Here is a 19055-nt window from a genome sequence, read left to right on the forward strand (position 1 = left end):
GGAATTGCGAGGTCCTCAGGTATGTATTTAAATAAGAATGCCACCTAAAATGGCTCCCAATATTTTATTATTGATGCCAGATGACAATCTTTAACTGTGTAATTAATTCAACCGTGTTGTAATGTTATAAAACTGTGTGTGCGAAAACGTCCTTAAATATATCAAACAGTGCCATCAAACACTATTGTCTCTTTTGCAACGTTTATTTAGCTAGTAAGTAGTAAAAGCGAGACAACAATTCAGGTACTAGAGGCAAGTTAATTTTGATGCTGACATTTGAGACATGGTCTCTGCATTTTAGCATAATCCCTGAGCATGGCGTAGGAAAGGTGTTGACTTTGCTCTCCATGTCATGGGACAACACACTGTACTCAAAACCATCACACGGGCAGGCTGGAATAATTTCACTTTTGCAGAAATGTATAAATAGAGGACTTCTCACCAGATGTTTCAATTTCCAAAAATGGCTCTATGGTAACACCTTGCCTCCAGCCTTGAAGCATGTATGCCACTCTCTGTATTGGAAACGCTTATTTATGATGCCGAGGTTAAGGCCGTGGAGTAAATTACTTATTGCCCGCCCTCAATTTAAGAAACGTGAGATTTCAAATATGTACCATTATTACGTGAGGGCGGACTTAAGTAATATTAACAATATACAAATGTATGTTTATTGAAATGTTGTGTTTAAAAACACAATTACAATAACCAGGATAACTTTCACAGCAATGTTTTTTTTTTTCATTTTCCTCAATACTTTTACACAAATGTGACGTGTCATGTCAAAAGGAGACACTTTTTGGGCAAGGTTATCAATTTTGAGGTTTTAACATATCTTAAATATAGAGATATTTTGCTCCACAACGCCGTTTTCCCCAATGATATCGGACATTCTTAAGCGAAGATATTGAGTTCGTAAGTATTATAAAATTGGACATTGAGATATCGACCTTTTAAAATAGTATTGACAATATTGAGAGTAGGAATTACCTAAATAAATACAAGATGCCAGTTATATTCCGGTCTGAAGCTATCAGACAATATTTTAAACATTAATAACATCACAAATTCGCAACAAACCTAAATTGTGAGAAAATCACACCGGGCAGAGTTTTGGCTATTTCTCCATTTACGATCCTGCCCAAAAATGTCTCCTTTTGACATGACACGTCACAAATATTCAGGTTTTTGCATGGATTTCACGTGAAAATTATATATGCATAATTGAAAGTGGTATTGTGAGAAATATTCGGCCTAAATTACTTCTTGATTATGTTGAAATCTAAAATATTTCGCCGAGGTGGCCACTCTGCAAACACAAAACGTTTTCAACATCTTTCGCAAAATGTTATAAAAGGTTGCCAGGAAACGTTTAAATGTCGGGTTATATAAAGGGTATATGAAGGGTCTAAAACGTATTCATAACATTATAAAATAATTTTGTAAACCATCTTGTTCTAACATAATGTTATTTTTGTGTTGACAAAATATTTGTCAAAATATATTTGCCAAGAATATGTTACAATAAAATGTTTTTGAACATTTTCAAAATATTTTGTGGTTTGTCTTCATACGGAAGGTTTTAATACATTTTTATGACCTTTAAATGACCCGACATTTAATGTTATAAAAACGATTTTACCAAAACCCAAAAAAAAAAAAAAAAAAAAAAAAAAAATATAACCGTTTTAAAATGTTTTCAAAACATTTTGGCTAAGCTGGGTGGCGCAAGACGGAGTCTGAAGCACGTCGATGATCAGTCGCGTAGCGTCACAGTGCCCCAATTGATTAAAAAAGTTAGAACACCCCATAGAATGTTTACCAACTTGTTCTAACATAATGTTATTTTTGTGTTGACAAAATATTTGTCAAAATATATTTGCCAAGAATATTTTACAATCGAATTTGTAAAACATTTTCAAAATATTTTGTGCTTTGTCTTCATACGGAAGGTTTTAATACAATTTTATGACCCTATTTAACGTTATAAAAACGATTTTACCAAAACCAAAAAAACAAACAAAATATATCCGTTTTAAAATGTTTTCAAAACATTTTGTCTTAGCTGGGTGGCGTAAGACAGAGTCTGAAGCACATCGACGATCAGTCGCGTAGCGTCACAGTGCCCCGATTGTTTTGAAAAGTTAGAACATCCCATAGAAAAATTGCTTATGAACATCCACCAACCCAATTATACCCGGTGACATACCCTCAATCGCACCCCCCCCCCCCTCCAGGGTGACTCAAGCTATGCCACTGTCCATTACTACCAATGTAGCTATTGTTTTCTCTTTTCATTTCAGTTACTTACTATTTTTATTTCATGTTTTTTTTTTATTTATTACTTAATGAAAATTATGTTCTTCAATAGTTATTAAGGGAGCAATTATTTAAAAGCTGGTTTAAGAGCCTGGTTTGACTTTCAATTTATTTGCCAAAGGAACAATTTGAGTCCAGTTTGATTAAAATAGGAGTATATTTAAAAAAAAATTAAGGCCCGTGGGCCCCAAAGTTTGACCTTAGACCTTTTTGCCTCTAACTCAAAAATTATATGTCGGAGTTATTAAGTTTTCAATAAAATTGGACCAAATTTGAGATTTCACCCCTTCATAAGCGGCCATTTGGGTTCAGGCAAATTAGGCACTGTTCCATTATGGAGATTTTTTATCGACTTTTGATGTATTATTAAATATGCTTTTCTGAAATGAATGGTGGTTAAATGGATTCTGTTGCAATCATCCGCAGTGGTTAGTGTTTTCTTAATTGGATTGACCTATTAATAATGCGATTGATTTTCTTACATATAAATACGGCCAATTCAGAAAGATATTTATATATAGTTTATCATAATCTAAAGAGCTTATTTCACAAATACTTGTTTCTGATTTACCTGTGCGATATTGCAATGGGTTATGATGCTGTGTTGCTTTTGATTCCCAGCAACACATTTGTGATTGTATCACAAGTAAATGAGAAACACGTGGTCGTGGACTTAGCAGGGTTTAGAAATAAGCTCTTCATATTATATGGCCTACTATAAATATTATTACATCATACCTGATCAAAACATAAGAATATATTGTAATGTCCCTTGAACATAAGGAGACAAAAGTAAATATCTTGACTTGTGTTTTGCACGGTCCAAATCTCACGTATGAAGTTGGGTAAAAGTTGATTTTGGCCTTGAGTCAGTACGGCTTGTAACAAGAAGTCGACGGTTATATTTTTACCGTTATGCCTTGAGACGGAATATAGTATACCTGAATTCGATTCGAATTGAAAGGTCTCTTGGTACATGTTGGTATGATGTAAACTGGCCTCAAAAAGAAACTTTTAAGTTGCACACAGGATTACTTCAATACTCTATTCTAATCACTGGTCAGTAAACAAACAGTTGTCCAACTAACACAACAACAACAAAACGCACTGATATGGAACAGCTTCCTGGACTACATTCACAGCCCAATATTTGGCACCCAACCCAAAAAATCTGTGAGTAAATGGAATAGTGTGGAACAAGACCTCTTTCTTGAAGAAAGAGTGTGAAAAGCAGAAGCAGCCCGTTCCACACAATTCCACTTACTCTTTGGGAATAATCATATGTGTAAGGATCTTGTACGCATTCTCACAGATTTCTTGTGCTGGTTCAAATTATTCGCCTGTGAATGTGGTTCCGGAAGCTGTTCAGTGTCAAGGCATTTTACTGTTGTGTCAGTTGGATAACTGCTTGGGCACTGCCATGTGTTTAGAGTAGAGTATTGAAGTAATCCTGTGTGTTATTTTCTGTTCATTTTTATGGATAGGAGTTTAAATGAAATATTATTTCAATGTTTGAATTTGAATTGAAATATTACTCATCAGATGCACATAATGACACAAGGGCCCAAAGGCGTGCACGTATTTTGCAATATTTTTCCCTTCGATTCTTCCGATTTGCTCATTTTAAGGCATCTTTGTGTTAAAGCGCCGCCTATCATGTACATTATACTGACAGTACAGCAATAATATATGGCATTTATAAAGTGTTCGTGTTTGAACACAGTGTCACAACGATTGGCGAATATGAACACATGAGGAAACTATTTTCCTTCTACATTGCGTGATTGTAATTTGAAAACAGATGATTGGAAAGAATCAAATAAATCCTGATCATGGTAAGAGTGTTTTATTTATTTATTTACATATTTATTTATTTATGTATTTATTTATTTATTTATTTATTTATTTATTTATTTATTTATTTATTTATTTATTTATTTATTTATTTATTTATTTATTTATTTATTTATTCATTTATTTATTTATTTATTTATTTATGTCGTTATTTCATAGTGTATTTTTATATATTAACATATTTGTCGATTTTGTTAACTTTCATTTATCAATTCATTTGTTTTCTTCGTTGATTTCATAATAAGAGCATTATGAAGTTTTGCAATGTAAAAGAGGAATTTGTTTATGTTTTCACTGAGGATAAGCTGGATAACATCAAGATTTGTGCCATATACATAACTATCATAACTATCTGATGCTTTCTGAAGACATAAATTAATTCAATATGCAGTTGCGACCATAATGTGAATTTGTTATCATTGGTTGTCCGCTATGTATTTGAAGTACTATTCTTTCAAAGGGTTAAAATATGTGACGCGATCAAGCAAAATCAGTCGGAACTCGGAAATATTAAATTTTAAGTTTCTTATAGAATAGTAAAAAGCATTTTCAAAGCTGGATTTTGCACAAACCCCCATTGAAATTGAACAACCAGTTCCAAAGATATGAGCAATTAAAGAATTTCCAAAACAAGAGGAAACATAAGGAAATATTTCCTTTGTTTGGCTATATCTCAAAATCAATATTTCCGAGTTCCGACTGATTTTGCTTGATCGCATCACATATGTTGAAAATCAGGTCTGATAAAATTTGAAAAAAATAAAAATTGCGATTTGCGTGTTTCTATAGTATTTTGACCACTAATCCGGAGCAGAGGTGTAGATAGAATATTTAATGCGGGTTTCAAGCAGGGGCGTAGCCAGCTTTCTTGGTCGGGGGGGCAAAATAAAATTGTGGGGGAACACACGAAAAAATTGCAGTTGCATCATACAATACATAGGGACTGTATGTCTTCGAGCTTCCCGAAAAGGGCCTTATTGGTATGATGTGCGCGCGTAGCGCGAACAAAAATGTATTTTACACTATTTTCGCCCATTATACGGCTAAAAATGGGCTTTATTATTACAATGTGCGTGCGTAGCGCTGAAAAATTTTGTATTTTACACTATTTTGGCCCTGAATGTTGCTAGAAAAGGGGCTCCTTGCCTTTTTTCTTTTCCTTTGCCCTCCTGATTTTCTCTTTCATTTTTTGTCAGAGGGCACTTTTTCTTTCATTTTTTTTGTCGGGGGGACTCTGCCCCCTTCCCCTCCACCCCCCAACTGGCTACGCTACTGGTTTCAAGCGATTTCATTTGATTTTCATCAACATTAAAACATCATTGAGTTCACAACACTTATTTGCGACGTGGGCATTGTCTGTAAAATGCGTTTGAAGCGGAATTTATTTCTGCACATTTTGATACCTCATTTGTAGCAATTGATTAAATATTGACGGCACATCGTACATTCAAATCAATGTAACCAAAGATTTGAAAGTTGCAGTAAATTGTATTGATTTTCTATTCAGTATAATGAAAGGAAATCTGTGTAAGGATATCTGAGTGTTTTTGTATTGTAAGTGAAACTTTCAAATCTGGCTCTTACTACATTAAATTGACCTGTGTGTTACTGTTTTCTGGGCTATCGTATCAAATGAGGTGTCAAAATACGCAGAAATAAATTCTGCTTCCAACGCATTTTACAGATTTTTAAGTGGGGTTAGTTACTTTTTTGGAGATGTTTACATAATCACTTCGTCTTCTTCCAAACAATATATAGCCCTACGGTCCAACTCCAACGTAGTAAACTCGTTATGAAATAGTAAATATGAAAAAAATTGGTATCGATGATAAATTCAATGCAAATCAATTCAAGAAACATTTTTATATACAGTAAGCAAAAGAATTAAGGTAGCAGTTGTGTTCATCCCTGTATATTCTAAATAAAGACAAATGTGTCAAAATTAAAACAAGCAGCCGATGCCTGTAATTTTTAGCTCTGATACCTTATTTGTTGCAATTGGTTGAGAATTAAAGAAACGGTAGTCCAAAACCTGATGAAGATACGAAATAAAAAGTTGCACTTTTGTGTTCTAGTCAGTGAAAGCACGATGCTAGTTTTTCGTGCTAATCAATGAAAGCACAGCTCTAGTTACCTTGTTCGCGTACGCTTTGTGTACAAATCAATATGGCATGTAATGTGGCAAACTGCAACTCTTTGGGTTTTTGGATCGTTGTGTCTTTATTTCTTGGACAATGTCAACGAATGAGGTCTTAAATTCAAGGTGAAAGATGCAGCTATTGGCTGGTGGTTCCAATTATGACATGTTTGCCTTTGTTTAGGATATACAGGGGGTGAGCGCAACTGGTACCTTAATTTTTTGGCTGTAAATGACAAATGCCATAATTTTCAAACCAATTACATACAAAGCAAAGTTAGTGTATCCGATCACAAGCCCACTGGTGGCAATCAAATGCGATCACTTTAAAATAAACAACCTATTAAAAGGCAAGAGACAGGGCAAAAATGGGTATGAGACAAGATTAAGGGGGGCATTAATAAAAATAAAACCTGAAATAAAGTTGTGGGGCAACACGCGTGGATCAAGCTCGTGGGTGCGGGTTGCCGGCAAACAGTACAAACGAAAATACAATTAATACAAACAGGACAAGACAAGACATTACAATAAAATAAGATGTGAACAACAGTCAAAGAATAGTTACTGGTAAACTGGTTTAGAAAGCAAATTGCTCTCAAAATGATGTTTGAAGAAGCACCACATTGCCTGTGCATTACGTATATTTTAAAGAATGTGTTATAGACTGTCAATCTATGAAAAGCTTATCTGCGACGCGGGCAGATGATAAAAGCATCGAATTGCCTTTCCATTACGCATGTTTTTTTACAGAATGTGTAATTGACTATCAAGCTATGAAAAGATTAAATGCGACGTGTGCAATGTCTTATTCGTGTAGAAGACAAAAGTTATATAATCACTGAGTCGTCCTCCAAACAATGTGCAAAATCGTTATGAAAATAATAAACGTGAAAGATGTGGTATAGATGATAAAAGCATAAAATTGCCTTTGCATTACACATGGCTTTGTAAAGAGCGTGTAACTGACTGTCAATTTATTATAAGTAATACGTCTCTTAAACAAAATAAATATAAGTGACATTTACATTTTTGTGAAACAGTGCATTGAAAATTACATTGACTAAATTAATCTTTATTATGGTAACGGTCTCATGACTTTTACGGTGTTGCAATAATATCACATGGTCATGAACTTCATGCTTTTTTTGTTTGTTTGTTTTATTTCTTCGATAACCTGGGACACTCATTCAGTTGAAAACACATTTAATCATCTGTTCTTCCTTGAGGCCCAGTGATCAATACAACATTTACATGTTTTAAAAATACTAAATACATTCAAATACACAATAAAATTGCAAATTTAGATAAATGCAATGCTTACAAAACAATTCAAATTACAATGTAACTTTACAAGATGTTTAAAAATTATTACTATTAATCAACTTTACCTTGAATGTCATGTTTCAGCTCATTTGTCTTCAAGAACAAAAGCCGACTCCAAGGTCAATGTTGCTCTTGACTCCCGCCTTGAAAGGGAGAAAAAGTGGTCTAAACATTTTTCCATCACAACTTATTGTCAAAACGCTATTGATCATTTTGATAATTCTAACAGCAATGTGCCATACAATGTGCCATACAAAAAGCTGAAGACTGACTTGACAAAATCCATCAAGGACGAGGTCACTGAGAGCTGGGTTAACCATTTAAAAAATCTTGTGGTCCAGGGTGACATGTTTCGTATTGCACTCTCAGAAAAATCTGATTATCTTTGGAAATCTTTTATTTACAACCTTCCTAAAGGCATCATGAAATTTATGTTGAATGCTTTCCTTGACACCCTTCCCACTAAAAACAATCTGAGTCGCTGGGGAAAAAAGTTAAATACCAAATGTAACTTATGTGGCAATCACGAGACCCTCCATCGTGTCCTTAACCACTGTAAAATCATGCTTGATCAAGGTCGGTACACTTGGCGTCATAAGTCTGTACTCCGCATAATCATGGATACTCTCAAAGATATCAGTGACCAGTCCTGGAAATTCTACTGTGACTTAGATGGTGCCACTAAAATCGCTGGTACCACAATCCCTCCTGATATTCTTCCTACGCAGCAAAGACCAGATCTGGTTCTCGTTAACGAAAGCTCTAAATCCATCATCGTTTTTGAGCTCAGCATTCCTTTCGAGCAGAACATTCACAAAACCCATGACTACAAACAAAATTAATATGCCGGTTTAATCGCTGATTTGCAAGAACAGGGTTATGACGCCAAGTTATTTTATATTGAAATAGGCAGTAGCGGCCTCATCACAAGCTCCAACATGTGTAACCTGAGTTCCATTTTCCCCTTAGTTTCAAAAAGCCAGAAACCAATGAAACGGGTCTTTGATAAATGTTCAAAATCTCTCAGTCAACGTGCAATTCTATGTTCATACTCAATTTTTTACTCAAAATATGACCATGACTGGTCGATTTAAATCAAAATGTCTTTTAGAACATATTTTATCGTTTTAGTGCAATTGTTTCGGGGCGGGTCCCTGTCAACTTTTTTTATGCAATATTATTTCTAATTTATAATATTCCTTTATATCCTGCATTTATATGCTGTATTGTGTTGTTGTTTAATATGCCTGCGGATGTTTAAGCCTGGTCGCGTACCTTCTCAACCCTCCTGTCTGGTCTTATATATGTATTCCTTTTCAATATATCTGTTTTTATAATGTATTATGACTAAAATTGAAACGATGAAACTAACATACATAGGCTAAAACATATAGAATAAAGGATCAAATATGGGGGACCCAATAAGCATTAAACCTACTTAAAAGATAACACAATACAAAAATCAACCAGCATTGATATCAAACATTAATACTATTCAAAAGTATTGATTGCACAAAATACAAACTAAAATATTTCATTATATTAAGGGGTGGGGTATGAACGTTTGGACAGTATTTATTTTGGGACATTAGAGCACATCAGACATATCGAATTGCATTCTGAATACGAAATGTCATTCTGATATCAAATAATTTTGATTTTTGAAATTCGCAATTTAATACACATTTTATGGCAAATCATTAAAATTGATATTTTGATATTTAACAGTACTTGAAGTAAACTTTATAAATCTGAATATTTATACTTAAAGTGCACGTAGGTGGGATGAAAAGCCGACGATGAATTTAAAATTTTGACCTTTCGTATTGAAGATATGGATTTTTTCCCAAAACTCCAAAAAAATTAGGTCTTTTTGGGAAAAAATCCATATCTTCAATATGAAAGGTCAAAATTTTCAATTGACCGTCGGCTTTTCCTCACTGCTACATACACTTTAAGAATATGTCATTAGATTTATATAATTTACTTCGAGTACTGTTATAAAAAAATTTGAAAAATATTACATTTTTATAATTTGTCATAAAATTTGTATTATATTTTGATTTTCAAAAAATGAAAATTATTTGATATCAGAAAGACATGCTTCGTATTCAGAATGCAATTCGATAGGTCTGAGGTGCTCTCATGTCCCACAGAAAATACTGTCGAAACGCAATAAACGCTCATTTTAGATCCCTTAATGTCAAATACAAATGTCTTAGCCCCTCTGAATAAGAATGAGCGTCGACCAGCTTCAATTCTGGGTTTTAAATTAAGTGCAAAGTTGCTATAAGCGCTACCATGTGTATTTTGACGATGACTGGTTTTCAAAGAGGTTTGCATATACTTTGGAACAAAACCAGCAGTATATTTATAATTTAAGGGGGTACTACACCCCTTGCCAAGTTTGTGGCTATTTTTGCATTTTTCTCAACAATTATAGCGCATTGGTGACAAGTAAGATATGTATATTATAGGGGCAATGACTACAACTACTGCACTGAAAACTCAAGGCAAGTAGTTATTGATTTATTAATCAAATATTGGTTTTCCCTCATTTGTGACTGTAACTCCACAACTGTTGTCTGTGTTGAAATAAAATTTCCAGTGCAGTAGTTGCAGTCCTTGCCCCTATAATATACATACCTTACTTGTCACCAATGCACTATAATTTTTGAGAAAAATAGAAAAATAGGCACAACATTGGGCAGGGGTGTAGTACCCCCTTAAAAGACACGGATGGTCTTGTCTAAGGTTGGTAAGAGGCTTCCATTTAAGTTTTTCCCTGATTAAAGAAGATGGTGCCCTGACTAGAACTTTAGAATGGCCCTCCCAGCCGTGTTCTGGAGACGCTCAATCCTATTCAGAAGTGTGTTATTGCATTTTCCCCATACGGTATCACAGTAAGGCAATCTTGGAAGAATAAGAGCTTTATAAATTGTATTCAAGTAGTTAGCCTTTCTCTGATTCTATACAACATAAAAATGTATTTCGAAACTGTTAAAAAAGTTTGATTAATGTGCGCTTCCCATTTTAGATTTTGGTCGAGGATGACTCCTAGGTATTTGTATTGATTGACATTTTCACGTTGTTCCCTATTCATGTAAAGACTTTATAGCTCATCAACCTTTGCATTCAAATAATTTGTACAAAAAAGCAAGGCTTTTATTTTTTAGCATTACTATTAAAAATAATAGATATTCACAACATATCAGCGTTACAGACTGAAATATAGCGAGTTTTGTAATAATTTTTTGTGTTTATAGCATTTTATTATAGCCTAGCCATTACAGCTAATTCTGAACATATTGGGAATGATTATAAATATATTGCATTATTTTGTCAGGGGTTTTAAAATCGTACAAAATGTATAAAGGGAATATTCGAAAGCCATTATAATACAAAAGCAAAACATTCGTGCGACAGACGAGAACATTAAAGTACTGGTTCTACTGTGACTAATAAACCTAATTGGTTTCAAATGTTATTAATATGTTTGAAATTTGTTGATTGTAAATTTTGTTTTAAAATCTTAAACTACAAAATCTTGCATTTGATTTTGTAGCTGTTTAAATGTTCATCAATATGAAAATATGAAGAAGACGCTGAAAGTCTTTTGAATTTACCTAGTCACGCAATCAATAATTCCTGAACATTGCTGTATATTCTATATAAATGAGTGAAAAATCTGGCGAAATGAAACTATTTTTAGAGAAGATTTTGACACCATGAAAAACGTCACCTCCTTTGGGAACAAGCCAAAACAAGTGCACAGTACCAGTTAGGAGGCATCACACAGCACATAATGAGCCTCACTTGTGTAACAGTGCACGACTGCATATTATGACGTTACCATTATTAGCGTTTGAAAAGAGCAAAATTTCACTTCATTAATCATTTTCAAATGTATGTTTTTCAAAGTTCATATATTTCTATACCCTTTACTTAACGACTGGAAAGTATATTGATCGTGCACTAGTTTAATGGGTTCCCAGTAATTACGTATTATTGACACATTGTACAAATACCTTTTTTGATTAGTGTATATTATTCCAATCAACAGAAACCACTTCATGCACAGTAAGCAAATTAAGGAATAATTAATTAGTTCATTCGTTTTATAATAAATTGTTAACCATGTTAACAATGGTAATACAGAGAACTCACACAAAATAAATATTGTCTAAAATGTAAGTGTAATGTAAATGTATCAAAAGTTTTGTGAAACAGAACTCATACAAAAGTAAATAACATCAGGATCAAACACCCAGCAGAAGATTTAAAAGTTGTTGATGCAGAGCAGAGCCCCTGTGATTACACAAGTCCCATTTAAACGCGTACTAAATGCGCCTTAAGAAAAAGTCAGTGTTCCTTCCCTCGAGTGATTCTGTACCTAACCACATGAAAGTTGAAATGAACCCTTGCCGTTATTGTAAAGGTAACACAGAAGTCCTTGAAGACTTGATTAATTCAATAAGCAGTTGCGTAGATAATGTGCTTTTTTAATCATTGGTTGACCGCTACCGCTATGTATTCGATGTACTTTTCTTTCAACGGGTGAAAATCTGTTGTAAATACTGATACAATTTGAAAAAAAACAAACATTACGATGTGCGTGTTTCTATAGTATTTTTACCACTAATCAGGAGAAGATGTGTAGATTTTGAATATTTCACGGAGGTGTCAAGCGATTCTACTTGTTTTCGTCAACACTAAAACGAAGCCATCATTGAGTTCATAACACGTAGCCGCGACGCGGGCATTATTGTCAATTCTTTTAATAAGAAAAGAGATACACATTAATCACTTCTTCCAAACAATGTATACTGTCCAACAACTCCAACGTAGTAAAAATGGTTATGAAAATAACGAACGTGAAAGATGTGGTATAGATAATAAAAGTCGTGTTCACACGGTCGCACTTATCGATTGTGAAGAATGTGTAAATGGCTATCAAGCTATGAAAAACATAGATGCGACGCGGGTAATGTCTTATTCGTGTAGAAGAAAGTGTCCCTCCAAACAATGTGTACGGTCCAAATCTCACGTAGTACAAATCGTTGTGAACAAATAAACATGACAGATGTGGTATATAAAGGGTTCACAAAAAATAACTTCCCCCTTAAAATTATTTATTTATTTATTTACATAACTGGCTAAAATACATCAAAAATACACATACAAAGCATGTCATAAAATAAAAATTATAAAAGATTGTCCCGGTAGGCTAGCCAGGAGGAGCCAGGAGCGTGAACACTATCACCCAATGGGTGTGACCCCTCCAACCCACCGAGACAAGTGAACTCAAAACATAAATATTAAGTATTAAATATTGCACATTTAGAATAAGTTACATATTACACATTACACATATTTCATCAACAATAACATAAAATTTAGGAGTCCAGCTCCAGCTCTTGCATAGTCATTTCAATCAAATGTGTTTTAAGGTGGCTTTTGAATGGCCTCATATTTTTATACAAAATAAACTGATCCCTGATGGACACTGGAAGTGCATTCCAAAGACGGGGAAAATTGACACTGATGGTATATTTAAAACTATCGGTTTTTGGGGTGATGTGATTGTTAAAAAGCAAATTGTCAAGATGGCGAATGTTTACAGTCCAGTTGCTGAAATGAAAGATATAAGAATTTGAATTTGAAATACACTGGCAAGCAAAACAAATAGATAAATATTTCCTCCTGTTATTAAGATCCATAAGATTGAGTTGTTGAAGACGCTCCCTGTAAGATTGATCCCCCCTTCTCTGACCCAAAATAAATCTTGATGCCCTCCTTTGGATAAGTTCCAAATTCGTAATGTGATTTTTACGATAAACAAACCAAACTGGTGAACAAAAATCTATGACCGGTAAAACAAGAGAACGATAAAGTGTGAGCAGGATGGTTTGATTTTGTTTACCAACAACAGTCCTGAGGAAGCCTATGAGTCTATTGCACTTTTTTGTAACATTGGACACATGTTCATTCCAAGAGAGGTCAGAAGATACCTGAACCCCAAGGAGACGTAAACTAGAAGCTTCTGAAAGCTGGGTATTTGAAACATAATAAACTGGTGAAGGTTTCTTTCTGCGACGGCAAATACACATAACTTGACATTTCAGAGGATTTAACTGAAGAGCATTGTTTTCCGACCACCAATCGAGTGTATTCAAATCATTTTGGAGAATAGCAACATCAGAATCATTGTTAATTGTGCGGGAAATAAAACTATCATCAGCATATTGATTAACTTTGGAATTTAAATGCAGATGAAGATCATTGGTGTAAATGTTAAAAAGAAGTGGCCCCAAGACTGATCCCTGGGGCACACCAGATAAAACCGGAACAAATTCAGACATATGGCCACGAAAAACAATTCTTTGCTTGCGGTTTAAAATAAAAGAAGAGATCCAGTTCAAAAGTGGACCTCTAAAACCATACGTGCGGTGGAGTTTTTCTAAAAGAACTGCATGAGAGATGGAATCAAAAGCACGACTGTAGTCAACAGAAATTAAATCAACTCGCGGAGTCGGGCTTGTGCGACGATCCAGGATCTTATTCCATTCGCAGACAGCCTCACTCAGGGCAGTGGTGCACGATTTACCCGGAGAGAAACCATGCTGGTCTGAATACAAAAGGCAATTATTCAAAAGGTGACTGCGAATATGGTCGGAAACAATGCTCTCCAACATTTTAACAACAATGGATGTGAGAGCAATCGGGAGATAGTTTTAAGATCACACCGATTACCTTTTTTATATACAGGGACAACATTTGCTGTCTTCCAACAAGAAGGAAGAGTACCACTGGAAATAGACATGTTAAAAGTACGAGTAAGAATAGGGCTGATGGAATAAGCACACAATTTTAACATACGACAAGATATAGCATCAGGGCCAACTGCTTTATCAGGGGACAGAGACTTGATTTTTTTATGCACCATGCCATTAGATATAATAATGTGACTTATGGTAGGAACATCAAGTACAGGTGATGTTATCTCTCTGACATCAGAATTGGTGAAATAACTGGCAAACAGTTGGTTGAAGCCATTAGCTATAACAGAGGGATTTGATGACTGGGCACCATCAATAACAAAAGAACGAGAATCAGGTTCAGCACGTTGGGATCGAACAAAAGACCAAAAGCTCTTCAAATTATCATTCTTTGCAAATTTGGCTTCCCAGTGGGAACTATAAGCCTGTTTTTTGGCATAAGAAAATTGATTATTTAAAGTACAGTACGCATCCCAGTCGGTTTGGTTCCCAGTGCGCTTAGCTCTGTGGTACGCTTTTTGTTTTTTGGTACTCATGTGCTTCAGATCTCTTGAGAACCAAGGTTTAAACTTACGCTTTTTTGTGACTTTGGGAATACTTTTATTTATGAGAAAAAAGTTTCTGTGAAAGAGTTCATGGCCACATCAATAGGCCAGTCATCATGAAAAACATTGTCCCAGTCTGTATTTAAAATAAGATGATTTAATTGATTAACATCAGCACGGTCATATTGATAAAAAGTTCTGCGGAGATTGGGCAAACTTTGAAGTTTGCCTCTGAAACTGAAAGTTACCATAGAATGGTCTGCCGACGGAGTAAGCTTCTCAGTCACTTGAACGTCGTAAACTTGATCGGAGCTTGAAGAAAACACAAGGTCAATCATGGAGGGTGACTCATTTTCAGGGATGCGGGTGTACTCGGTAACAAGCTGATGTAAACCAGAGACATCGGAGATGGCATTCAGCTTTTCGAAGTATGTACTACTGCGAATGTCACGAGTGGGTGCAAAGTCAACATTAAAATCACCAAGGAGCAGAATACCAGCATAACGCTCCGGATGAAGACTTGCAAGAGTCTCCTCAAGGCAATCAAGTGCTTCCATGTCTTTGGGCTTTGGCCGGTAAAACACTCCACAAAGCCAGCGTTTATTAGCAATGTTAATTGATGCCCATATGGATTGAGCTGTAGTATTTGGGTAATTGTGCAACGGGGTAAGTTCGATTGGGTCCAGAGATGGGGAAACGGCTAGCAAGACCCCTCCTCCATTTGTGTAGCGATCGTTCCTGAAGATCGCAAAGTCACCAAGAATAGATGCACTCGGCAGATGGGAGTCCAGCCACGTTTCAGTGATGCCGACAATCTGGAAACCACGCGTGTACACAAAAGTTTGTAGGTCTAAAAGCTTATTTTTTATGCTGCGTGCATTCAAAAGAAGACCACGGGGGACGTGTGATGTTTCCTCACAGTTTGTTGTATTAGATTTAGGTAAGCTTAAATCTGGTCCGGGATTCAGTTCTACATCTCATGACAGGAGTAGAATTTGAAAGGAGGCAGAATGATTAGCATAATACATTGTTCGATGACCACAATATTTGTCATTACTAAATGAAGAGCTGTGATGTTTATGCTGTAAGCTGGATTGGCCTTGCCAGTGGTGAGCGTGGTGCAAAATTCTGCAGGAAGTTAAGCTTAAGCTGTTAACTAAACCCGAGTCATACACAGTGGTGAAATTCAGTCTGATAGTGGCTGTGACCAAACACAAAAGCAGCAGATGATTGAAACAGTTCTTATTTTCCATCCTACCTGCTTTAAAGCAACTTCAGGTGTTAGTTGAAGTGTCCAGAAGGTTGTCAAATATCACCACTCTCACCAGCACATCCACCACTGGCGGCCATTTTTTTTTTTTTTTTTTTTTTTTTTACATTCTTTGCATAACTTTTACATTTCTTTGCATAACTTGACATACATTTCGTTGACTTGAAAAATTTAAAAACCTGTGAATAAAGGAATAATTTTCCTACCCTCTAAAAGTTTTTTAATTTTTTTAAATTTTTTTTTGGCCAAAAATAATCACATTTCCCAAAAATGATGCTTTCAGAAAAAGTATCGACATCCTATACATGTAATGTACAAACACATTCTCGATATCAATGTTTTGATTGATTTAATGGTGCTTTTGTTTTCTTTGATTTTTATGTATACGATGGCCCAGTCACCCATGCAATCATCTTGCAGTATAAAACAACGATTTATTGACGTGTACGGTGTATTTCTAGAAGGTTTTATTGAGCCTGTGTTTCAAAAATGGTAAAATCAATTTAGGAGTTGCAAAACATTTCTTTGCATAACTTTACATCCATTTTGATGATTTCAAAATGTAAAAACCTCTGAATAAAGGCAACTTTTTGCTACCATACCAAAGTTATCCCTTCTCAAAATCGTTTTGTTTTGGTAAAAAAATAATCACATTTTTCAAAAATGATGCTTAAAAAATTGCACTTTGTCCCATACATGTAATGTACAAAAATTCCTCGATACCAATGTTATGAATGATTTAATTGTTTTATTTTCCTTCACCTTTCTGTCTCTGATCTCTTAGTCACCCAAGCAACCATCATGTAGTGCAAAATAATGCTTTGTTGAAGCCCATTTCGACATAAATGAGGATGCTGAAAAGTGCAAATTTGTCTGAAAGCATCATTTTTGGAAAATGTGATTTTTTTTTGGCCAAAAAAAAAAAAAAAAAGATTTTAGAAGAATGAACTTTGGGAGGGTAGAAAAACTTTATTCACAGGTTTTAATGTTTTTTAAATCAACGAAATGTGTGTCAAGTTATGCAAATAAATGTTTTGTAATTTTAGGGGGGAGTTACTTTTTGTGAACCCTTTATGATAAAGGCATAAAATGTCCTTTGCATTACGCATGCTTTTTTTTGTAAAGAATGTGTAATTGACTGGCAAGGTTGATCACTTTGTATTAAAAAGGAGAAATATTTTTTTAGAATCAGTCAAACCCTACATACAACTTGTTATAAGTAATATGTCACTAAAACACAATTATTCGTGACATTCACATTTTTTTGTGAAACGGTGCATTTGATATTTTGAAATAATATTACATTGAGTAAATTGATCTTTATTAATGGTGCCAGTGTAATATATACTTTTACGGTGTTGCAATGATATTGCATAACCTCATGCTTCGCTTACCATTCAAAATAATATAAACTCCTCAACAAAAGTTTGGAAAGTTTTTTCAAGCATCTGTATCTCCAATTATTTGTGATATATTCATATCGTGTTGCATATCACTGGATAGCTACAATACTCCCCTTTACAATGACACCCCATTTGAAACAATAACATTTTTCACGGCTGAGTACATGCCTTGTGATTGTAGTGGGGTCTCAAAATGAATTTGCCAAATTGATATATACATTCTGCTATATTTGTGAGGGATTTTAAATTCGTAAAAAATGGAAAAAGGGAATATTCGAAAACCAATATAATACATTACAAAAGCAAACAATTTGTTCGGCAGACGAGAACATTAAAGTACTGGTTCTACGTGACTAATAAGCCTTATTGGTTTCAAATGTTATTACTATATTTGCATTTGTTAATTTCTGTTTCAAATTCTGAAAACCATAACTACAATATCTTACTTTTGATTCAGTCGCTTTTTAATTTTTGATCAATATCTTCATACAAAAAAATCATATGAAGAAAAGAAGACACTGAATCTCATTTTGAAGTCACTTAGTCATGCACTCAATAATTCGTAAACATTTCTGTAGATTCTATATAATTGAGTCAAGAACTATTTTTAGGGAAAATTTTGACACCATGAAAAACATCAACTCCTATGAGATCAAGCCAAAACAAGTGCACAGTGACAGTTGGGAGGCAACACGCGCAATGAGGCTCACTTGTGTAACAGTGCACGACTGCAGGATGTTACCGTTATTAGCGTTTGGAAAGGGCAACTTTGTCATTTCATTAATCACTTTCAAATGTATATTTCTTCAAAGTTCATATATTTCTATATCCTATACTTAACGAATGGAAAATATACTGATCATGCAGTAGTTCAATTGGTTCCCAGTAATTGGGTCTTATTGGCAAATTGTCCAAATACGTATTTTGATTAGTGTTTATCATTACAATCATCATAAACCACTTCATGCGTATCAATTACGCCAATAAGCAAATTTTGAAAGGAATAATTACATTGGTTCATTCGTTTTATAATCCGATGTTAACAATCGTAATAAAGATAACTCACATAGAATGAAATATGTAAATGTATGGTAAATATATTTAACCTTTTATGATGAGCCATTGCCTGATCTCTCTAACTAGCGCAACCAATTATCCATGATGTTTGAGACCTGGAAGAAGAATTATTCTTTGCATAGTAAGAAATGGCAATATTAATCAAGACACAATTTTAAAATGTTACCTGGTTTAACTACTGATCATTAAAAAGTGAGGTCAAAGTGGTATATTCAAAAAGTCATGTTTATATAATCAGAGTAGCGACCAATAGAGAGGCTGTGGATTATGTAACAAAAATTAATTTCAAAAGGTACGTTCAATTTTAGTATAAATTGGACTAGCTTGAAATCCCCCCCCCCCGGACAT

General features: G+C 34.5%; 1 protein-coding gene across 1 annotated transcript in view; it reads left to right on the top strand.

The window, feature by feature from the left end:
• Positions 1–4040: 4040 nt before the first annotated feature.
• Positions 4041–19055, top strand: part of LOC140151507 (guanylate cyclase soluble subunit beta-2-like) — a 49691-nt gene continuing 34676 nt past the window's right edge. The window contains exon 1 of the mRNA XM_072173866.1: positions 4041–4154. Coding sequence (XP_072029967.1) covers positions 4152–4154 — 3 coding nt within the window. The 5' untranslated portion in view covers positions 4041–4151. The remainder of the gene's footprint in view (positions 4155–19055) is intronic.

The sequence above is a fragment of the Amphiura filiformis genome, chromosome 4, assembly GCF_039555335.1.
Source record: "Amphiura filiformis chromosome 4, Afil_fr2py, whole genome shotgun sequence".
NCBI lineage: Eukaryota > Metazoa > Echinodermata > Ophiuroidea > Amphilepidida > Amphiuridae > Amphiura > Amphiura filiformis.